The 25,204-nt window shown below is 41.2% G+C and overlaps 1 protein-coding gene across 1 annotated transcript in view; it reads left to right on the top strand.

The window, feature by feature from the left end:
* The window catches only part of FNDC3B (fibronectin type III domain containing 3B), a 2,611,550-nt gene that overhangs the window by 716,539 nt on the left and 1,869,807 nt on the right, over positions 1 to 25,204 (top strand). The window contains exon 4 of the mRNA XM_044070236.1: positions 4,076 to 4,217. Within this exon, the coding sequence (XP_043926171.1) occupies positions 4,104 to 4,217 (114 nt within the window). The 5' untranslated portion in view covers positions 4,076 to 4,103. The remainder of the gene's footprint in view (positions 1 to 4,075; positions 4,218 to 25,204) is intronic.

Below are 25,204 nucleotides of genomic sequence, written 5' to 3'. Positions count from 1 at the left end.
ATTTTTTTTTATTTTATCATTTGTGGTTTTGTTGACAGATAATATACAAATAAAGTCTCCAGCAAATAATAATTCACCTTTAGAGTATGTTGTAATAATGTCTAGGTGTTTTTTAACAGTATTCATACCCATACCTGGTATGCAGTATGCATTTATAAGAGTGTAGTATTTTTTTCTCTAATTGTATTACTACTATGTGTAACATTCCACCTTTATCTGTGTATATATCAATAATTTTAGGCATTCCTAATGTTTTTCTCCATAATGTTAAAATACCTCTTCTTTTAGATTTCAATTGGGATCCCACTAAAATGTATAATCTCTAAATATGAGTCTATTAACATCTTCAGATACTAAATGTGTTTTTTGTAGTAAAACAATATCAGATTTATGTAGTGTTAAGTATTTGTTTAGACTACATCTCTTTATCAGATTGTTCAATCCATTGACATTCAACGAAATACACTTTAAAATAGACATTGTTTTGTGTATAATGTTCAGAGTTTGCATCTTGTGAATACTGAATGATAAATGTGAATATAATAATATAAGTATTTGTTATGGACAAGAACCCCCCCCCCAAAAAAAAAACAATAGAATAATGAACATTTACACCCCTCAACATGGAGCATGCAATAAACCCTTTGACAAGAAGAGAAATTTAGGTAGAGGCCATCTGGAAATGATTATAGTAGAAATTAGGGTAAAGGATGATGTTTGGATGCTAACAGATTCACACCAACATGGAATAGATGTGTACATTTACAGAGTGGCAAAGGCAAACAACAAAGAGAGTAATCTTATGACTTGAAGCAGCTATGCAAATAATATCAAAAATATTATGTTAGCAATTTTGAACAAAAAAAGACGGTATACAAAGAATGTGGTACATTTAACATCGAATGATACATTATATGTAACGTTATAATAAGTGAGTTAATGGGTCTGATTGAAATCAGTTTATTTTTGCTCATGTTATCAAGACAGTAGGAAGAATAAATCATACTGTGGAGGAAGATGTAGGGATCCTGGTTTTGAATCTGTAGTCCATTCTACTTTGGTGATGCATGTATTATTAGTTTCTTGTCAGCCATTATGTTATTAATGCTCAGATAGTTATTTGTAAATAGGCATGGCTGATGTTAATTGTATCAATTTGTATGTTTTATAGCATGACACTTTTTTATACTATGTTGCTCCTACTGGCTAGGTTTAGTTTTTGTTGAGTTAAGGTTTTGTCCCTTTTCCTTCTGTGTAACCTGAGGTATTTATTCATTGCTGTATTTTGATTGACCTCTATAGTGATTAGGTTTGAGTACTTCAATAAGAGTGGCTGAATTTATGGATCCCTTGTACTTAATATTTATGTAGTAGAACATTTACAAAATATGGGATACAAGCTTCTTTTGGAAGTAAAAAGAAAAGTTACATTAAACTTTGGAACAACATTATAAATGGCTGTTATGTTTTAGGGCAAAGACTTGACAGCCAACTACTATGGTTGGACTGCTCAGTGAGAATTTAAAAATAGTACGTACCAATATCATAAGTCTAATAAAATGAACCAGAATAGAAAACACTTAACTTGTGAATATGGGGGGGGGGTCGCATTACACTAATGAATGAAACCTGAACAATCAGGGGAAATTTGATTACACCAGTCACAAAATATATTTTATTTACAAATAATAGAGGTAGTGAGACTAGAGAAGATGGTATGGAAGTATGTGTTAGGAATGAAATGAAATTCTGAAATGGAACACTACATTAGAAAGGACATAACTCTTGGTTACAGATACAAAGTTGATGGTTTTGAAGGGAAACTTTATTATGGTATATATGACTGATCACTGCTTCATCTTTTACTGTCTTTTATGTTTTTTTGTAAATAACTCATCCTGTGTGCATTTTGAGTATTATGCACACTTATAATTATGTATTGCCTGCCTTATGCTCAAATCATGTATAAAAATTATCTTCTAATCTGTTTGTTTACCTAGAGAAGAAACTAGTAAAAAAAAAAAAAAGTCAAATATTATGCTTCAGTTAAAGTGGATGGTTTTAGGGTTAGATATATGAATGTCAGTTAACATGGTTACAGTAAAGTGATATCATCCACAGTAAGACTTTTGCACTTTTGCGTGTGGCATCCCTGCACACCCAACAGGGATTTTAGGTTTATGTCATAGTCACCGAAATGAGTCAAACTTTTGAAAGTGTCAATAGCAGTATGCTGATTGGGAAACTGGAACATATATTCTGCATATAACCTCTTTAAATATATTTGAGTTTTATTATTTAACATCAACTGGAAAATGTGTTTGGGTGATTATGGGTATGTAAATACCTTGGACATGGGTATCCTGCAGTGGGAAGTCTCTTACAGGCCTCTTCTTATGCAGTTACTAAATTAATGGTATCAGACTGAGAGTGTGATCTTTGATCTCCTAAGAATACCGACAACATTAAAGTGGGCTTGATCATAACCTTTGAAGAATGGAGTATAATAGGAAGAGCAATTGATACTATGTCTAATCAATGTTTGGCAAAAGTAAATGAACAGTGGTAATGCAATTGTTTATATGTCAGTGGGATAAATAACTTTAAATAAAGGATACTTTTCATTGTGTGACATGAAATTGTCAGAGGCAATTAAGCAGAAAAGCCTAAGGTTATGGACAGACTGCATATGAAAGTTTAAGAGAGATTTATGAAGTAATTGCAGAAAAATATGCAAAAATACTTATAAGGTTTATTGCCAGTAAAATCAAAATAGTCATGATATCATTTCTATAGTCCTGGACTCAGTCCCAAGGCTAGAGTTAGTTTTCCTTTGCTATTCAATTGTTAAAACAGTCCTAGGTTAATCATTTGGACTGCATTTGGATATGTGTGTGCAAAAACAGAAAACTTACTATGCTGTAGCTCCTAGCTAAAAGAAGAAATAACTGCTGTTTGCAGTAGTCTGGTACCCAACTGCCCAGAGACTTCTTGTTGGTTTAGAGGCAGTGATAACCCAACAGAATGCATGAGGTCAGATGATATGTCTTTTACAATGACAAGAAGACCAAACGCTCCAATGTATCACATTTTTTGGTTCTTAAGGGTAGATCCCTGTCAGTTAGAAAAAGTATAATACTGGCTCCAGGATTTAGCATATGAGGCCAGATGTGAGAATTGGGTTATTTTATTATCATTTGAGAAAATAATTTGGAGGAGAAGTCCTTTATGCCTGCATCTTTTGGTTGAAAAAGCTAAATCACCCCACTGAATGTAAAAATTATGCACACAAACTAGTAAGAGCAGTAAGCAGCACTATGTGAAAGATGAATTGGCACATAGAAAGAGTAGTTACTGTTTTAAATGGGTTCCCAAACAGGAAAAAAGCATTAAAAGTGTGGATATTTTAGAAGAAAACAAAGCAAATGTATGAGATCTATTGCCTAATGTATGATCAGATGCTATTGGTTTTTAGTTACATAGGTTCATAGGAGATTACTAGGCTAATGGCTCAAGAAGTCTTACAAGTCTAGCCATTATTACCCAGATTTTCAATACCTAAGGACTAGAGGATGGCATAGGTTTGTGCCTATCCCTTTGTGTATTTTACAGAGTATCCTTGTCCATAAGGGACATAGACAGTACTCCAGGAGTGAATTTACAATTCCCCATCCATTGATCCAAACTGAGTTTGAAGAGGGCCAGGGAAGGGCTCTGCTTCATGTGAATAGGTAGCCTGTTCCACAAAAGGGGTAATTTCTGAGACATGTATCTGCCCCCCCCCCCCCCCCTCAGCATGTTTTCTTCACATCACAGGCCAGGTTTAGATCCTTGGAACGTGTAATCCACATGCTGCTTGTTTTGTGAATGTGTTTTTTTCTCCCTCATCTCTGTGTATTGTACTGTATTTATGGTATATGCTTTATTATGTTTTACTCTATCTTTGTTGTGTTTTTTTAGTGCTGGTGTTCTGGAATTCATATCATTTGTTACACTGAAACACATTCATATATGCACTACTTTAGGTAATTTCTTTCTTTAACTCGTGCATTGTTGTTGTGTTTTCCATTTGCAGAAAGTCAGCTGTGGGAAATTCTCCATGAATGTACATGACAATGATGATGATGACAGACCAAATCCCGCTGGATCTGCCAGCATTTCTGAGCACGGATGTATCCATGATGCCTCACATGGTGAATAGCGATGGCTCCCAGCAGGTCAGTTTCACTGAAAAAAAAACAGAGCTCTGATGACTTTTGTAGACTATAAAATAAGTCTGACATTTTACTTAAAACATGTGCTGTATTCATTTCTGTTCACCTGAACAGCATTCTAGATAGCCATTGGTTTATGTTCACCCCTGTTAAAGTATTTAGATGACTTCTGACATTTTAATAAATGCAGAACATGGAACTCTTTGTACAATGACTGCTTACTAATAACTTTTCCTTCTGGGTTCTCAAATGCTTCAGCTGTGCTTTGGGACTTGCTGCCAACTCAGAGTACACAGCTGTTTACATATGGTTGCAGAATCAGTTTTGCTCCTTGAGAATCCATTATTGAACCTTTAAATGTCCTTTTCCTTTGAGTATTCATACAGTTCTTCTGCAGAGCAGCTTGAACCCTTCAGCCAGTGACCTTAAAATATAGTGATATCACGTACTTCTGTTCAATGTCAGAGAATTCTGCACGCATCCAGCCCACACATTTGGCAGCGAGTAGGTTATCCTTCACGTTTGTCATACAGAGTGCAGTAAGGATGATGCCAAAAGACCTGCATGAATGGATGATGTTAGAGGAGAAGCAGTAAAGGATTATGTCAGAACGGCAACATAAAAAAAAAGCATCTGCAATCAGAGTGGCATTTTTTTCTCATCTTTTTTCATACCTTATGTGTGCTTCTATTAATTAACTTGATTATACTAAATTAAGTAGTCATGTTGTAGTAAGTCCATTCAGAGCTGGCTGTCTTAATGTGGTCTTTTGTAAATACATCATAAACAAAGGTAATGTATTTCTTCTTCTATTATTAAAATTTTCTCAAAATGCACCACTTAATAGTCTGTACTAATAGCACTACTGATTTGGAAACTGTGATGCTTAAACTTTAAAGAGTTACCATGGAACTAACACTTACAATTTAAATATTTATGTTTGTACTGAGTGTTGTAATGTCAGTCAAAAACTAGGCTGTTTACAGAAATAAAGGGTGTCCGACAAAAACAGCTAGTGTCATTTGTGTTGTGAAGATTATTATTAATTCTTACTTCTGTAGCCTGTCTTCTAGGGGTGGCCACGGTGGTGCAGTGATTAGCATTGTCGCCTCACAGCAAGAGGTTCTCCGGTTCGATCCTCAGGTGGGGTGCCTTCTGTGCGGAGTCTGCATGTCCTCTCTGTGGTTGCGTGGGTTTCCTCTGGGTGCTCCAGTTTTCTCCCACATCCCAAAGACATGCTGCAGGTGGATTGGACACTCTAAATTTGCCATTGGTGTGAGTGCGTGTGTGTGCCTTCTGTGGAAGGTTGGGTGCTGGGCTGGCAACTCGACATTGTAAAACTCCACTGCCAATCATGAGCAGACAGGTGATCCGCTGAGGCGACCCCTAACCGGGAAAAGCCGAAAGAAGAAGAAGACTTATGTAGCCTGTCTTCATACATATCTATGAACCTATTTTCTCACATCTTTAGTGAGCTGTAATAGGGGAGAAATTTGCCTCTGGTTGTACTTTAGGATCCCATCATTGCTTCGATCTAAGGTATTTAGAATTTTCCCAACATTTAAGATCTAATTAAAGTTTGATCATTCAATAAGTTTTTAATTAAGTAACTTTGTTTGGTTACCAAGTAGAAATGATTTATATTGGTTCTGGCTTGCTTTAGTAAGTCATGTTTTATTGTCACTTCATATTTAAATGTTGATTTTAGTTCTAACTTTATTCTGAAGAAGTCTCAGTTAAGTAGAAATAAAACTGTTTCTAATGACACATTGCTTTTTGGTTTGGTTGCCTATAGTGTGAGTTTTGATAATTGCTGAATGTCTTAGATTGACTGGCATGCCACTGTGGTTTCTTTACTGTATTCACATTAGTTTAAAATGTTTTATTTATATATATATATATATATATATATATATATATATATATATATATATATATTGCAGGTCTCTGTTTCTGTATTAAAAGTTCAGCATTTATTTGCATGACATGCACAGTGATGTGGGCAGTAGTGTAATATACCATGTAGGTCAGACATTAAAGTCATCATCTTAGTCTATACTGCCCATAGTTCTCAGTAAACTGCAGACTATTTGAACCTCATTGAGAATCATCCCTAGCTTAAGCATTACTGCTGTTAATATTACTACCGTTAAAAAGGTCTGATCCACTATATCAGTGGTTCCAAAACTTTGCAAGCTGGTGGACCCCTTTTATAAAGGAAAAATGTTGACAGACCCCTATCGGAGGTGGTATACATACGTTACATTTGGATCAACCTGCAACCCCACCACCAGCACCACGCAGCCATTTCAGTGTCCCATTACTTACCTAATTCTCCCCAATTGCCATAAACACTGTTCAAAATTCTCAGTGTGCATACTGTTTTCTGCTTTACCTCTACAATGATTACAGATGTTTGGAGTTAATGTAAAACTTGTATTTCAAATTTTATAGCACAAACACTGATGGACATTTGTTAAATCTAAACAAAGCAATATAGTCTCAATGAAAACAGACTTAACATTACAACTTCTGTGCCTTTGAAACTCACATTCACTGAAACAGCATTGAAACCCACATTCAAAGAAAATGCATCTGGCCAGTGGCGGATTAAGTTTACCTTTGGGCTGTTTTCAAAGCATAGGTCCCTTGCGAACATTTTTAGGAGCACGCAAAAGTTCTTTGATTCACCTTCCTGATTGTATAATTAAATTTTAATACACAGTAATTAAATTATATCCCTTGTCTAATACAGCACCACTTGGTAGTATGTGTTTTAAATGTATAGTTCTGCACATTTTTTCCAGTAAGCAGTGAAAAAACATATGAACTAATAATGACAAAACTGCCCAGTTGAGAACATTTCAACCATAAAGGGCCACTCAAACTTCTGTCATTACAATCCACCAATATCAGTCAATATGCACAATCTCTGCAGAAGTAAGTCATCTGAATAATTCCACCTTAAAGAGATCTGTAACTAATGAAAAGGTTGCTGCTAGCAAACAACTTTATTTCAGTGTTTCATCTACAAATTCAGTGCCTGCTGCCCTTGAAGAATAAATTGCCTACTTATAAAAATGGTAAGCTGGTAGCATCGCATGGATGGCAAACTGAAAACAGGTTCATAGTTACCAGGCATTTCATCCAAAAGAGGACATATTCAGGACTTCAGTACCCACCCCCTAAAAATGTAAAACAGTATCAATATGCTGTGGGAGTAGAGCCCACAGCCTTCTGCATTAAAATGCAAGCATGCTACCTGTTGTGCTACTAACACAACTTTAAAAGGTTGCACCACAATAGTGATACTATTTGCTAACTAGCTAAACAAATCTGTTGCACATTGTAAACAGACTTTGCATGAGCAACAGCAAACTTATCTTCCCTTAAAGCTCACAATTCTTTGAAAATGCACTTCAAACTAAATTTCTTGAAAAATGCACCTGCCATAATTGTGTGTGTGTGTGTGTGTGGGGGGGGGGGGGGGGGGCAGAGAGCCAAAACTTAGGACACATTTTAATATTTGATCTTGTAAAGTTAGAAAGTTAATAGAACAAAAAGTGTTGCATTAGTACAAATTTTCTGAAGGCTATGAAGTTTAATGCTCAAATGTCTGCCATTATTTTCTGACTTCAGTCATCAATGATTTCCCAGGGATTTTCCAGAAAAACACAATTTTATTAGAAACAGACTGAAAATATGAGGCAAAAATATGGACATTCTGCAAAAACCTGGACAGCTGAAGGATATGCTGCCTACCTCTTACACACACCTATTTCCCTGTTACACACACACACACACACACACCTGTGCACAAGAAATATCGATAAACCCTGTCATAATCTGGGAAACAAAGTGCCAAAGCTAAGGATACATTTTAAATATTGCTCTTATAAACTTAGAAAGTTGATAGAACAAGTTTTGAATTAATATGATTTTTTCTGAAATGCATGAAATCTAAAGCTCAAAAGTATCCCATTATTTTCTTCAGTCCTCTATGATTTGCCAGAGAAACCCCATTTTATGATAAACAGAACAAATAAGGCAAAGATCTGGCACACTCTGCGGATATCTGGTCAACTGACAGCTGCATTCAGGCACTGCTTCTTATTAAAGCCTTGATAAAAAAAATAAAAGAAAAACACCTTCAAGTTCTGTCAACAAGATCATCTGGATCGATCATCAGCTCTGCATTAATTTTTATTTGCTGGCAAAAGGGAGAGAGCAGACCCATACCCATACAGCGACCAACATAAATACGGGACCTGTCTTACTTTGAGGGGAACAGAACAGTTGTTTAAATTTCCCTCCAAGTTCCAACTGCTGGCAGAAAACACAGGGCAAGTGAGCAGCTGCTCAGCGTCAGCCGCAAACATGGAAGTTGTTTCCGCTTCTCCTCTAAAAACTAAGGGCAAGCAGCTGCTTAGCCACTGCTCAGCTGCAAACAGGGAAGTTTCTTTTTTTTTTTGTTTTTTTAAATAATAAATACATTTCTTTCTCCATTGACAGGGTCGGGTCATGGATGATGCCCGAAAGCCAGGTGGGTACAAGTGAGCTCGCAGACCCCTTGAGTTTATCATACGGACGGACCCCAGTTTCGGAAACACTGCACTATTTTAATTATATAATAAACAACCAACTAACATTTGACCAGCAGCAACACATCTGATGCTAAAATATCCTACACCCACTAAACTGCAGTAGATATCTTGATGTCAGTTGTATAAATAGGAAGTTGTGGAGGTAACATTTTAGTAACACTTGTGTTTCTCATAAAATCATTAAACTACAGTGTAAAGCCTTGATCATGTAAATATGTAAATTATACAAGTATGTAAAGAATTAAGTCTTTCAAACCCAACTAACTACCTTATCTTTAGACTCTCTTGCAGATTAGATGTTCAACAATCTTGCAAAAAATGTCTGTTATATTGTTATAACACTGCTGTTATTCTTTACAAAAAGAAAAAGCATATAGTTATGGATAACATCTCTGAGATGGTGCTGTAAACATTAATATTTCTCTACTTGTATTATGTAACTGTTGAGTAAGTAACTCAATGTGAGAATGCTAACAGTGGGCAGAAAAAAACCCAATGTGAATGTTACTAAAAGTCACACTATTACAGATATACTTGTTATGTATAATGACTGTACTGATGTCTAACAAAGATCACCATTGTCAGTCTAAACATACCATTTGTAATGTTTTCCAGTCTGATCGTGGGTCATAGATGAAACAATTATTTGACCAGTCCACTTTCCTGATTGACAAATATAAAATAAATAATTATTGTCTTCTCAATTATATAAGCTTGAGCAAACTTGCAAAAGAATCCCTAGACCTGCTGCTGTTCATCTCTGAAAAGTTCATCACTGTTTATCATTGAAGTACCTTTAATGGTTTGAATTCAGATACCATCAAACTTATTTCCAGTTAAAACTCGCACAGAAACTGCTGTGATTCTCAAATTGTTACTTATTATATAACATGGTCACCTTGAGACATTCCTTCCATGAACTTTCTACTTCAGATAGTCCTGTGGTTAATGTACCTAAAACTAAACCAGATTCTCTGACTTATGATGTCCTTCAGTGACTGGTGCAAAGTTGGAACAAAATTGTAACAGCATCAGGAGTGTCCCTCTTGGAAAGAGATTAAGACCATGTTAAAAGACCATCTCAGTTTAAAAAAATGAATATTGAGTTGGGGAGTCAAATCCCTGTGTACAGTATAAATTTATTTCTAATTTATTGTACATCTATTCATTTCATATGCTTGATTAAACTACCTCCTCTGTAGTCGTGCTGTACTGAGTACCAACACTACATTATATTCCCTGGTACTAATTCTGTAATTATGCTGCGTAAGGCATACAAAGTTGTAGCAGCTACAGAGTAGTGGCTGACTTCCTACAGGATGGCCGTCTGATGCAGGAGCACCGAAGAGCCACACAAAGTATGAGGATTAAATAGCATAAGGCCAGAGCCTACTCAAGAAAGCAGAGGTAGAAGTTAGAAAATTAGAAAATCTTCAAGAGAAAATAGTAAAAACTTTGCAGATGTTATTAGGACCTGCTGATGAAGTATTTTTCTTGGAATGAAGGGGTGCAAGACAACAGCTAGCTGAGGCTTGAGAAATTACAACAGTGCAGTAGACAACAGAACCAGACTAAAGTTCACAGAAGAACAGCTGGTATCCTGTCTTGCAAAAATGAATACCATTGAGTAAGGATGTGGTAATACTGAAGGACAAGCTAAATGATTAAGAGAAAGAAGGAAGAGTCCGGACTTCATTAGAATGGCAACAACATTTTCCAAAGAACACTTGGAAAACTATAGAATTTAATATCTGCTGAGGCTCGTGAAAGCCACCCAAAGCATCCATTGAGGTCTCAGCATGATCCACTTTGTAAGATGGAAGTAACAGTAGTAGGGATCAGATGAGGCACGTTCTGAGTTGCACAGCTATAGAACAGAGAATGGCTGTTAGAAAACATAAAATGTAGTCGCAATCAGCCACTAGCCAAAGATAAAAATTGCAGTAGACTTCTCAGTATGACTTGTAAGGAAGTAACTGTCATACAACATATGCAGAGACAAGTTCAATAAACTGCACCACAGTACTCTTCCTAAGCATCTGTGATGTGTTAGTTGTCAAAAAATGCATACAAACAGTTCATCCTTAAAAAATTAGCACAAGCTTGGGTTTAACTGAAGAGCCAAAGGAGACAGCCATTAGTAACTTCCAGATGAAGAGCAAGAGGAGAGCAGTCATGGGATGGAGAGGAAATGTGTCTCCAACAAAAGGATCCATTTCAGTTTTGAATATGCTCTGGCACCTCAGATGGGCATGAAGAAGGGCACTTTGAGTACAAGAAAATGAGCCAGGCATTGCAATATATGGGGAAACACTGAAATAAAAGATCTAATATGACAAGAAAAGAGAGCCAAAACATGACTCAGGCTGACTGCACTTCATGGGGAAAAAGGGAATCACTGAAAGAAGTGGAATAGATGGACAGTCTTAAGCTCTGTAAGTTATGGGAGAAACAAAGCAACAAAGCAAGACAACATATTGTATCACTGATAGACAGCCTGGAGTAGAATCAGAGATAAATTAAAATATAACAGAAAGATCAGCTAGGCAAGCTGACTGAAAAGTAGACCAGGAGTAAAGCACACAGAACAGAAAGTAGAATTAAAGAGTGGATACCAGGTACCCGAGTCTGTAGAAAGAAGGCAGGGGAAGCAATCCTGGAAAGTGAAAGACTTTAAGTGGGACAGACAGACTTACATACAAGCCATGAACATGCCCCAGAAAGTATACAGGACCTGTGTGAAAATGTTTTTTTTTTTAATTTAGGAAGGGTAAACAAAGAGATTAAAAATAGGTGTGAGACAAAAGAAAAATAATGCAAGTAAAGTGCCTTTTGAAAAAAAATGAGAGAAGTATGTTTCTAATTAGGAAAAGAATGAAAAGAAACTGCTACATACACTCCCAGCCAGAAATATAAGAAGGGGAATGAGCAGTGGTGAAGGTAACCATGGGAAGAGGAAAACAAAGAATGGGATGCTGGATAGTGTAGTCATTAATAAGCAGACACTGTATAAAAACGAGGTGCAGCAAGAATGAAAACTGAGATAAGCACACAGATGTGTATTTCTGTTTGGATAGTATGAGCACCTAGATGCAAAGGTTTGTAAGTATGCATGCTTATAAAAATGCTGATGAAATGAAAACTAAGGTGGTGAAGGACAAAAGATTTAATTGAAGCTGAGCAAATATATGGTCTGGGGTGTAAAGAGTAAAACAAAAACTGGAAAAACATGGTGTTGTGGAAAGGAAGGCATGCATTAGTAAGTGATAATCCAAAAAGCAGACTACAATGCAGCATGTTTGCCTAAGGGTGTATTCATGCTTGTACTTTACTTAAAAATGGTATGATAGCATGTAGAATGCAATCTTAGTTGATTCCATAACACTGTAGTTATAATTGAATGCACTCAGTGGTAGAAGAAACTTGAGTGCTGTGAAAAGAAAGAAATGTTAATGAAGTAAAAGAGAAATGAGAAAAGTTGGACAAATTAAATTGTAGTAGAGTAATATATGTTTGCAGAAGACAAGCTAGACTAACTAAAATAAGAAATGCAGTGGGATGGGGAGAACCCCGATGCTAGAGCAGTAGGCTTGGAATGCAGTATGATAAATGGATCATATATCCGATGAATGTAAAAGGGCGACAGTAGAAGCAGGCACTAGCAGTACATGGACTGTGAAAGTAAAGAAAGGGACTAAGAGGCATCAGATGAGGACTCTTGGCACTGAGGAAGTCCTTGGGACTAAGAGGCATCAGATGAGGACTGTTGGCACTGAGGAAGTCCCCGGGACTAAGAGGCATCAGATGAGGACTCTTGGCACTGAGGAAGTCCTCTCTTCTGCTTCTTCTCCTGAGGATTTCACTTTTGAAGAGAACCTCCATGCCATGAGACAGCATTTTCAGTGGGAGACTCAAGACTGCCCACAGACAAAGAAGAGAGTTAGTGAGTTCCTGGACTTGCCTAAGTGCAAGCCACTGGCTATTCACCCCATTCTGGAAGTAGTGGAGGAATGTCTTCCAGGAATCCTGCTTAAAACCTGACAACTTCCCACTTGCCCCACGTAAACTAGACAGGTTTTACAGGGTTCAGGATTTGCATAAATACCTGTACAAAAAACTTACTGGTGACCCAGAAGTGATCACTGTAGGACCTAAAGGAGCCAGAACCAGCTCATCCAGAAATCTGCTTCCCACAGATAAAGAGAGCCAGTTCCTGGACAGGTTTGGCAGAAAAGTGTATACATCTGCCACTCTTACCATGAGGGCTTTAACCTACCAATTTCATATGATTAAGTATCAACAGACTATCCCCGAACAGTTCAAACAAAAGTTTTCTGTCCTTGAAGCTAAAAACCTTTCCAAGCAATTGTCTGATCTCTGTCTTTCCAGTGATCAGGTAACCAAACATTCCTTCCTTTGTGGTTAGGATGCCATGGAAGCATCTTGCAGAGCTTCTGCAACTGGATCTGTTATTAGAAGGCATGTTTGTCTCTGAGAACAAACTCTTCCAGGACTATGTTAAGTCTAACCTGTTAGATGCCCCCCTGGACAAAGATATTCTGTTTGGGACCAAGGCAGAAGAAGCAACTTAAGAAGATGGAGGGCAAGGCGAAGTCAGTGCAGAAGTAAAAGATTTCCTCCAGGTGCAACCTTCCATGTTTAGTAGACATTTTCTTGCCAAACACTGGTCCTTTCCCTCCTAGCCTAGGAGTAGGCAGAGGAAACCCCAAAGGGATAGGCAACATAGAAGAGGCAACAGCTGCAAATAGGCAAACAATGGACTTCAGAAGCCCCCAGGCAAGAGAATTATAGACCCTAAGACACATCCAGAGAGCAACAATGACTCAACCACCCCACCAACAGCCCCCATCCCAAAGCTAGGAGGAAGGGTGTCTCTTTTCATAAATACCTGGACCCTCATTACCTCAGACAGGTGGGTTCTGTACATTATTGCAAATGGCTACAAACACACTTTCAAAGAGCATTTAAAGTACTCAGGTTATCCAGATGTTCTCCAAAATCAAAAAGCAGAGGCCCTGGCTCAAATCCAAATTCTCTGCTCAGAATGAGCAGTAGAACCGGTCCCTACAGCTCAACATGGAAAAGTACTCGCATCCAGTCTTCTGGTCCCCAGAAGGGAAGGTTCTTGGTGCCCCATTTTGGATCTGTCCAATCTTAATTAGTTCCTCTTGGTGCCAAAGTTCAAAATGTTAACACTTCAAAAGCTACTGCCCATGATATCCCTCCAGGCCTTCATGGTCTCTCTAGACCTAAAAGTTGCTTACCTGCACATGCCTATTCAAGAGTCCCACAGAGGATTCTTTACTTCAGGGCAAGATCCAGTCACTGTCAATTTTCTGCACTGGCCTTTGGCGTATCTCCCACTCCAAGAGTGTTCACAAAGTGCCTGCCACCAACATTAGCCTTCTGCAGGACCAGGGGAATCCAAGTCTGTCCGTACCTATACGACTGCCTGATAAAGTCCATGGATCAGGCAAAACTCCTCATGGACCTCAAATTCACCCAGAACCTTCTCTCTTCCCTGGGGTTGACAGTGGACCTTCAGATATCCAACACCTCACTGGTCCAAAAGATTGTTTTCTTGGGGGCTGTTCTGGATTCCTCATTCCAAAAAGCATTCCTCCCTCCAGAGAAAATCTCCTTTCTGATGGATTATTTCTACAGGCTTCAACTGAGAGATTGGATCTCAGCAAGAGAATTCCTACAAGCTCTGGGATATATGGTTTCATGTATCCTCATGGTTCGTCTTGCCAGGCTACACATGAGGAAGATACACTAGTTCTTCAAGAATGTATGTTGCCATGCTCACAGTCCCTAGAGACCCAGATTACCCTGATCTTTTGCTTCAAACAAGAGTTTGCATGATGGGCACAAGCTTGCTCACAGAAGCATGGCCTCCCCTTAAAATTCTCAACACAGGGTCAAATCCTAACCACAGATGCCTCAGAGACAGCCTGGGGGGCTCACTTCCAGAACCTCCGAACCCAGGAGAAGGGACAGACATATCAATTGGAAGGAACTCATGGCTGTACTAAAGGGCCTGATAGCCTTAAAGGAAATATGGACACCATGTGTCCTGCTAATAAAGATAGACAATATCATGGTAATGTGGTACATACGCAGGCAGGGAGAGGCACATTCTTACCCCCTGTGCAATCTAGTAAGGCAAGTCTGGGAAATAGCACATTCTGTGGGGTTGCACCTCATAGCACAATGCCTCCCAGGAGTTCAAAATGCTCTGGAAGACCATCTGAGAAGAAATCTAAAGGACCCCCATAAGTAGCATCTGCATCCAGAAATTTTTGTAACCATAACCCAAGCTTGGGGAGTTTCACGGGCGGAGCTCTTTGCATCCAAGGGGGACACACCCCTACAAAAATTCTGCACTAGGAATAGACAGGAGGGAGCCTGGAAAATACATGCCTTCTCCTTCCAATGGATTCAACTCTTTGTTTATGCATTATCCCAATTCCCCTTCTACCTTATGTCCTTCTCAAAATAAGGGAAGAGAGTCCAGGAGCAGTTCTGATAGCTCCAAACTGGCCCAGACAGCACTGGTTTCCCGTCCTCCTTGAACTCATCAACCAGACCCCACTACTACTACTACTACTACTACAGCAGCGGGTAGACCTCCTCACCCAGAATTGGGGAAACGTTGTCCATACCAACCTGCAGACTCTCAGCTTGGATGATCCAGCAACACCCAACAGTGGTGCTACCCTACGTAAACGGGTACAAGACATCACAAAGTAGCTAGAAAGCCTAGCACTAGGAAAACTTACTCAGCTAAGTTAAAAAGGTTCTCTATTTGATGCAAAGACCACCACCTAGATCCCCAGTCAGCATATATTTCCAACATCGAGGAATACCTGTCTGGGCTGCTGAATCAGGAACTATCTCATTCATCAATTAAAATCCATGCTTCTGCCATCTGCATATGTGCCTTCTCACCCTCCTCTCTTCTCCCATCTGCTATTAAGACAGTTTTTTAGGGGAGTAATTCACATTAGAATCCTCCAAGAAGGAAACCCTACTCTTCCATGGGACCTTAACTTTGTGGTAGAGAAGCTGTTCTTGCCCCCTTTTCATCCAGCAGTTTCTGCTGACCTAAAGTTTCTGACATGGAAAACAGCACTGCTTCTGGCTGTCACTTCAGCCAGGAGGGTTTCTCAGTTGCAGGCCTTCATGGCAGTGGAACATTTTCTTATCTTCCATAGGGATAGGGTCTGTCTCAGAACCAGCCCCTTCTTTATGCCCAAGATGGTGACTGATGCCTCTCTGAATCAGGCCATCCATCTCCCTTCCTTCTTTCCCAACCCTCAAAACAAGGAGGAGAGAATTCTGCATTCCTTGGATGTGCACAGACTGCTATGCTTCTATCAGGACAAGACTAAAACCTTGAGGACTGAACAGCTATATATTACCTTTGCCCCTGGGTCAGAAAGCAAGCCAGCCTCTAAGCAAACTATTTCCAAATGGATTTCCGATAACATTTCCTTTTTGTTACAGCTCTCATGGCAAAGTACCTCCACTGTGGATTAAGTCACACTCCACCAGGTCAACAACCTCTGCTGTCTTCATTAAGGGTGTCCCCACCAAGGACAATTTAGGAGTTGCCACCTGGTCCTCAGTGCATACCTTCACCAAACACTGCAACTTGGCAGCCTTCTCCAAGTCTAGAGAAGGCTTTGCTACTGCTGTCCTGCAGGGCATCCTCCCTTCTCCTTAGGCTCCTTCCTCCCTCCTTTCACCTTTGGGAATCTTCAGAATAGTCAGGACTGCAACAGTGAAACATAAAGAACATAGTACAGTTGTGTACACTGACCATAAATGTAGATGTTTGAATGTATTTACTGTTGCAGTCCTGGTTACCCTCCCTCCTGTCCCCCTTAGCCTGCTATGTAGGCTTCTTTCTGCCCTTTTACAACACAGCCAAGGGACCCTTCCTGGGCTCTCTTCCTCTGTCAGGTTCTCCACTGGATATCGCCTGTCTTCTTAAGCCTTCTCCTAGTTGAGGGCATGAGAATACTGATGTCATGATACAGGTTGGCTACTTTTATACCCGAACGTACTGATGTCACTCAGGGCATGCGGCAGCCTGTGAGGTGGAAAGAATTGTGTTTCAGAGTAAGGTTGGCTGAGGGCTTTCACGACAGGAAATCCCAATAGTCAGGACTGCAACAATGAATACGCTCAAACATCTACATTTATGGTAAGTGTACACAACTGTACTGTCTTGAAAAGACAAGGTGGTAAAGAACAAAGGAGAGTGGGATAGAAATTGTAAGAAAACATTACACAAAACTACTACATTGATAGGAAAAAAAGAGAACAAATGAGGTAAAAAAAGACAAGCAGAGTTAAAAGAAGAGCTGAAGAAGAGTTAACAGGTTGTGAAACAGAAAAAAAACAATATACCTTCACTGGAAAGGAAATCCAAGACAGTATGCTAGGAGAACAAACTGTAATCAGATACCTACATGAAAGTCTGAAGAAAGTAATTGTGATCTTCAAAACAGTAAAAGTTTAGCTGCAAATAGGGGACTGTATGATAATTCTGTGGTTGTTATATTGTAGGGTATTACCCCTACTTTGAGGGACAAAATTCTTAGATTTAGCGTATATAAATAGCAGGGATGTGTGCAGCAGGGGGACAAAGCCTCGTATGAAGGTGCTTTAAAAATGCACCAGTGAGTTTCTTTATTTGTTGTTTTATGCAAGAATCACACTTTAGTTTTCAAACTGTCTGTACTTTCAGTACTGGGTTTCACACTTCTGATAGTGAGCCCTGTAGATTAGCAAAGAGATGGAGATTGCACCAAAGGTGGTGTCAGGTTGTGCACAGATCATGCAACAGAGATAATAAAAGTTGGTATTTAAAGAGACAAAGAGAATTTAAAAAAGCTGTGGGGGTGGGACAAATTTAAACAGTAAATGGGGATCAGAAAACACTACAATTAACAATAGCTGGAATCCTGGAAAAATCAAGACCATGGTCACCAAAGAGATGTTAGATTTTGAGGAAATTGGAAATCAGAAGAAGACCAAAAGAGAGTCTCAGGGAAGTGGTAGAGGAAGTAGAAATGGTCGACATAAGGGTGTGAAACAAATAGAGGAGGGGTTAGAAAGAAGAAGAAGGGCTGAAATGGAAGACAGAAGTAATGAAAGAAGAAAGAATTGAAGCATAAATACTGAAGAAAAAAATATTCTACTAAGGACAAGGGGAAATTTCAGGGAAATCATTAGTTCAGAAGCTAAAGAAGAAAAATAGGTAGAACAGTAACTTCCAGCTGAAGAGGAAGAGGAGAGCACAATCATGGGATGGAGATGAAATTTGGGAAGGAAAAGCATAGGAAGAACATGATAGAGGCAGTAGGAAAGGTAATCCTGTAAAGAGAAGTCATGTACCTACCATAACCTTCCATGTTAGTTGTCTTCATCTCGCCTTCTTTCTTGCTGGTTGGGATCGGAGCCGATCCTCGGCTCCGACTCGGCCATCTTCAATAGCTTGAGAGCTGTTTACTGGCTCGAGGCTACCCCTTATCCCATGATGCCTAGTGCTAGCTACCCAGATCTCGTTTGAAATAGCTAACCCAGACATAGCTATGGGAAGAGACCCCCACAAACAAATGGTTAACATACCTGTCCTACTGTCTAAGTCAGTAAAGGAAACAAACCAGCAAACACTCAGCCAGTGAAAAATTGAACTCCTCTCGGTTCAACAGGATAGGGGGATGGAGGGGGGGACGCAAGAAAGAAGGTGAGATGAAGACAACTACCATGGAACGTTATGGTAGGTACATAACTTCTTTATGTTAAGTTGTCAATCTCGCCTTCGTTCTTGCTGGTTGGGACAGCGTCCCTAGCACCTACAATCCTGGGTGGCTCATTGGAACAGACTCTTCAGAATAGTGGAACCAAAACTAGCTCTGCCTCTGGAGACCACATCCAACTTGTAATGAGAAATAAAGGTATGAGGATTTGCCCACGTAGCAGCGGCACAGATAGAGTCCATGGGCAACCTAGACTGGAATGCTACAGACGTGGCTAAAGCCCTGGTAGAATGACCTTTCAGTTTGATTGGCAAGTCTTTGTTCCTTATTTGGTAGATAAAGGTAATGATATGAGACAACCACCTGGATAAGGTCACTTTGGAAACTGGGAGACCCTGTTTGCCCCGAGCATAGGAAAGGAAAAGTTGGTCAGACTTCCTTATATCCTTCATCCTATGCAGATAGAAACGCAACTGTCTATGAACATCCAATTGATGTAACTTGTATTCTGCCTTGTTGGTGTGGTTAGGGAAAAACACAGGTAGGTCTACAGACTGATTCAAATTGTTTTCTGAGCAGACCTTTGGAAGAAAAGAAGGATTAGTCCTCAGAGCAACCCTCTCCTTATGAAATACTAAGTATGGAGGACGGACGGATAGTGCCTGAAGTTCAGAGACACGTCTGGCTGAAGTAATAGCTACCAGAAAGAGAGTCTTCCAAGATAGAAACTTAATGGAGCAGGAAGCTGCCGGTTCAAAAGGGGACATAATTAATGAGGTTAGTACCAAATTATGGTCCCAAGGAGGAGGGGGATCTCTCACTGGGGGTCTAAGGAGAGTAGCCCCTCTTAGAAACGCTTTACATAGCTTATGAGACATAATGTTGGCGTTAGAAAAACCGACATGAAAATTTGAAATGGCCGCTAATTAAACCCTGATTGTAGCAGAAGCGGACCCCAAATTAAAGAGTTCTGTTAGGAACTCCAAGATCTCATGGATAGGGGCTGTGAAGGGATCTATATTTCTATCCTCTGCCCAACAAGAAAAACATTTCCATTTACTAGCGTAAGTCCTTCTAGTGGCCAACTAGTGGAAACAATAATGTCACGAACGGATGGGGAAATACTGGGAAGCCTGGCTAAGTTTGGAAGTGGAGCAACCAAGCTGTGAGCTGGAGTGTTTGAAGGGATTGATGTAGCCCACCTGATTGATGAATCAGTAGGTCTGGAATCGGATCCAGAGTCCAAGGCTGCTCGAGAAGGTAATGCTGCAGAAAAGGGAACCATATCTGTCGAGGCCAGTAAGGGGCAATGAGGATCATTTTGTAACCCAACGACATAGCTTTCTGAATGAGTTTTGGTATCAGGGGAAACGGAGGGAAGGCATAAAGAAGTCCCTGAGGCCAATCGTGGACTAGAGCGTCTCTGGGAGGGTGACCAGGAAGCGGAAGAAGGGAAAAGTAGCTGCTGCATTTGCTGTTGAAGGGGGTGGCAAAAAGGTCGCAGCAAGGCTGACCCCATTTGCGGAAGATCAAATCTGCCACTGCCTGATTCAGAGACCACTCGTGAGGCATGAGAATATCTCTGCTGAGCCTGTCCGCTATGACGTTGGACGTCCCAGGGATGTGCGTTGCAATCAGAAATCATTGGGAGGAAGTCGCCCACTGCCAGAGGCTGAGGGCTTCTCGACACAGGGGGTAGGACCTGGTTCCCCCCTGCTTGTTGATGTACCACACCACTGACATGTTGTCGGTTTGAATTGCAATGGTCCCCGAGGGAAGAGAGTCCTGAAGAGCTTGCAACGCTAGGAGTATGGCTATCATCTCTAGGACATTTATATGTGGATGGTACTCATGAGCCTGCCAAGTGCCCTGGATTGTCCTTCCCTGATAATGTCCCCCCACCCTATCAGGGAGGCATCCGTGGTCACTGTAGCAACCGGAGGAGGCTGAATGAAGGGTCTGCCCTGAATCACTAGTGGGGAGACCATCCACCAGGAAAGGTGTCTTTTGCATGCTTCTGTGATGATGATCATGCGAGATATGGGAAGCTGTTGAAAGGACCACTGCGTGAACAGAAGCCACTGCAGGATTCTCATGTGGAAGCGGGCCAGGGGTATCAGAAGAATTGCTGCCACCATAGAACCTAGAGTCTGAAGGACGTACCTGACTTGCACTGTTTTACACTGCATGAGGACATGAACCTGCTGACGAATAGTGGACCCCCTGTCCAAGGGCAGTTTTGTGGACATGCTCCTTGTATCTAAGTCTGCTCCTATATAAGTAATAGATCGACAGGGCAACAAGGCAGATTTTTCGAAATTTATGGTAATGCCTAGCTGGGAGCAAATTGAGATTGTATAGTCCCTGGTTTAAAGGAGTTGATGCCTGGTAGTAGCAGTAAGGAGCCAGTCATCTAGATAGGGAAACACCTGGAATCCTTGATGCCTCAGGTGAGCCGTGACCACTGCCATACATTTGGTGAACACCCTGGGGGCTGTGGTGAGACCAAAGGGCAGAGCTCTGAACTGGTAATGACTGGCTCCCAGCAGGAAGCGAAGGAACCTCCTGGAGCGTCTGTTCATTTTGATGTGATAGTACGCATCCTGGTGATCTATAGAGCACATCCAATTGTCCTGACCCAGAAAGGGTAGAATGGACTGTAGCATGACCATCCGAAACTTTGTTCTCAGAACAGACTTGTTCAGTCTGCTGAGATCCAAAATAGGTCTCCAGTCCCGTTTTTTTTGGTACCAAAAAGAACCTTGAGTAAGTTCCGGATCCATGTTGGTCTGTCGGGACTTCCTGGATGACTCTTTTTTCTAGCAGTTTTGAAACTTCTATAACTGCTTGGTCCCTCAGATTGGGTGGAACATCTGGGAGGGACTTGCATGATGGTAAAGGGGGCTAAACGAAAGGAATTCTGTATCCTCCGGATATTATTGAATGTACTCATTTGTCTTGCGTTATGCTTAGCCAGGCTTTTGGGTACAATGAAAGTCTTCCCCCAACTGCCTCCAGAGAAGGACAGTTGGGCAGCCCCTCAGGGATGTTGGAAGGGCTTGTCAGAGAAGGATTCTGTACTGCCCTGGTTCTTCGGACCCCCTCTGCCACAAGGGCAGCATCTGTTACTATTATTTCCTCCTGTGCCCCTGGAGGAAAAATCACTATGTGTGTCAGGCGAAGATCCCTGGGATTTCCAAAACCACATCTTTCCACTCTTCTGACCCTTGGGGTATGGTCTAGAGGGAGTGGAAAAACGGACTCCCACGGCAGAGAGAGTCTTGCCTTCCTGTTCACACCTAGTAAGAGTGTCTTTCACCTGTGGTCCAAAAAGAAAGGAACCATCAAAGGGAGTGTTGGTGAATGATGCTCTGAAGGGTTCCACAAAATTACACAGCCGCATCCATGCATGTCTCCAAAGTGCCACGCCTGTGCCTGCGGCTCTACTCGCCCCATCGGCTGCATAGGAAATGAGCCTCTTGGAGGAGTTGACTACTGAGTTAAGGGTCGCCAGCTGAGAAGCCACTTTAGCCTGGGCCCCTTCAGCTGAAGGATCCTGCAGGGTATCTCCGAGCTCTTTTAGGAGATCCCTCTGAAGCCTGATAAAAATGGCATAAGTAATTCAGTGACCTCATGGAAAAGGTCGCTGAAGCAAACATTCGCTTCCCATATCTGTCCATGATCCTAGACTCCTTGTTAGGAGGATGGACAGAAGAAGAAGTTTCCGCTAACTCCTTTTTAGTGGCTGCTGCTACCACCCTGGCATCCACGGGAACACACTTAGTAAGGAACTGCTTATCTGGGGGTGCAGTAATAAACTTGGCTGGTCTCCTCGGGGTTGGTTCCACTGTATCCTGGGCTGACCAAGCCCTTCAAGCCACCACAGACATTAGTGGATCGAAGGGCAGAGAAACCCAGGAGATGGAAGGTCGGGAACCGAATGCATCCAGAAATACAGATTCATCCTCAGTAGGGGCTAGGGTATACCAGTTTCCCCTCTGCTTAAGTATTTCTAGGATGTCCGAAAAGGAAACATCTTCAGAGGGGGATCTCGGGGACCCTTCCGACTCATCCAAATCCGTATCCGAAGTGACAGACTCGGGGGAGTCAGTGTGCTTCCTCTTGCACTTCTTCTTCTGAGGGGGCTCCTCTGAATGATCAGGGGAGGCCTCGGAGGAAGAGGAAACACCCAATGGGATGCCCTGAAGTGCTGGTTACCCACGCTTGGGGTCTGGAGGAGGGGCAGAGGTCGACGCAGGCACTACAGGGGACGGAGCTAGTGGGGTTGAACGTGGAGCTGGCTGAGAGGCCAGCACACTCCTCATAACATCGAAGGCGTCCCTGCCACGATGAAGAGAAGGCTCCAGCTCCGAGGAGACCGGAATCCTCCTACGCACTGAGGGAGATGGCTCCAAGGCCGAGGTAGGAGCCAAGTTCACCTGTGCCGATGCTCCGAGAGGGAGAGCGGGGTCGGACAAGTGTTCGATGCCACTTGCCCACTCGGAGCCGACGAGAGAGTCTTGGCGCCCAGATCCCTCAACGGAAGGCACCATCGATGGGATCGGAGCCGACAACAGATCCAAAGGAGAGATCGTTATTGCAGCCGACGGTTCCACAACTCGAACCCCAAGAAACTCCGTCTCCGAACTCAAGGGAGTCGGAGGAGGAACATCGATAGAAACAGATGGAGCTGACCCCTGTTGAGGGGGGCTGGACAACATTTTGGCCAGTGCCTGCGACTTCAATAACCAGCTGACCACTCTCTCCACATCATGATCTGAGAGTCTGGAGGACCGAGAGGAGTGTGAAGATCTATGACTACGGTCACTTTGCAGGAAGGGAGACCGAGGAGCCAAATGAATGGACCCTAATGAAGGGGACCTCTGTCTTTTCTGAGTCCTTGACAGCTCCGAGGGGACTATTGGAGCTGACGGGGAAGCAGTTTCCTCAGTTCCGGATGGAACCGAAGTGGAAGGTAAGCCTTGGGCCGATGACGGCTCTGAGCTGGGAGCCGACGATTTGGTCGGTTTAGGAGACTTCACTGGCAAAGTCTTGGCCGGTGAGTCCTGAGGCTTAAGCAGCCCTCTCAAAATAAGTTTATTCTTGTGCTCCTGCCGAACTCTTGGGCTAAATGCATGGCAGATAGAGCAAGAGTCCTGCAGGTGTACAGCGCCTAGACAATAGACGCAAGAAGTGTGCCCATCTGTCAGAGACATCTTCTGACAGCATGAGTCACACTTCTTGAATCCCGATACTTTGGATTCCTTAGACATAATACACAATAAGAAATACCACTAAACTAACAGTAAACACTACCACACAAACCATAAATAAGACACAATACACTACAGGATAAGGATATATCTTATTATTATTATTATTTTTTTTTTAGGAATTAGGAAGCTTCTAACTAAAACAGCTACCTAAAACAAGGAAAGGAAGAATTTTTTACAGAGTAAGCTAACTGATAAGGGAAAAAGGGGGAGGTGGGGGAGGGGAAGAACTCTCTAACTAAAACGAGTTCTGAAAAGCCCACAAAAACACAGTAAACTATCACAACTAGTTAGCGACTACTAGATATATACAATAAGGACAGAAAAAAAAAATCCCTAATCTGACTGAAAAAGTAGTAGAAGAAAAATATACAAGCCTGAGCCAGTACCACGAACCTCGCAGCTGAAGCGGCATACGAGATCTGGGTAGCTAGCGCTAGGCATCATGGGATAAGGGGTAGCCTCGAGCCAGTAAACAGCTCTTGAGCTATTGAAGATGGCCGAGTCGGAGCCAATCCCAAACAGCAAGAATGAAGGCGAGATTGACAACTTAACATTATATAGATTCAAGATAATTGCAAGCTTGGAGTATAACAAGAAAGCTATGTGTATCAATATGGGAAAGGCAAAAGGAGCAACAATTCTAGAAAGCACAGAACACAAATCCATAGGCAAGTATCAAAGGTTAAAGGTGTGATGAAAATTACTAAAGAACTGAACTACAGGACACTAAAACAAAAGGTAGTTCATTACATTTTTCACCTGACATAAAAGTGGAAGATAATAAAGGAGATAGAAGTGAAAGGCAACATAATTGTTTAGAAAGGAAAGATGTTCATAGAAGCTGCAAAGAGAATCAAGAGATGCAAGGGCATTGAAGGGTAAACAGCCCCAAGTCTAGGAATGCACACTAGCATAATACAAAAAACAGTAGTTAAAACACTGAAGGAAAGGTGGGCCAAGAGTGAGAGCAAAATAATAATAATAATAAAAGAAAAAAAAGTATGAGGGAGTTCTTAGAGAGGTCAAAGGAGAAACGTCTTGAATCCATACAGGCCTTAAAAGTAGTTGGCTGGGACTAAGGCTTGGAAAAGCATAGGAAGAATGGATATGGAGGATGGAAAAAGAAGGAGACACTAACATACCCTGACATCTTGAAATGGTGTTTGAGGTCAGAATAGCATGGGAGCAGACATGGCAAGGTGATCTGAAGAAATTGCTGTGGAAGGGAACACAGAAGAAACATTAAAGTGCAATACCTACAACAACTAAAAATGAGTAAAATAATACAAGACAAAGTGGGAAGAAATCAGCAAATA

This window comes from Protopterus annectens, chromosome 4.part1 (genome assembly GCF_019279795.1).
Source record: "Protopterus annectens isolate FY-2018-M chromosome 4.part1, PAN1.0, whole genome shotgun sequence".
Taxonomy (NCBI): Eukaryota; Metazoa; Chordata; order Ceratodontiformes; family Protopteridae; genus Protopterus; species Protopterus annectens.
This window is presented reverse-complemented; position numbering and strand designations above follow the sequence as displayed.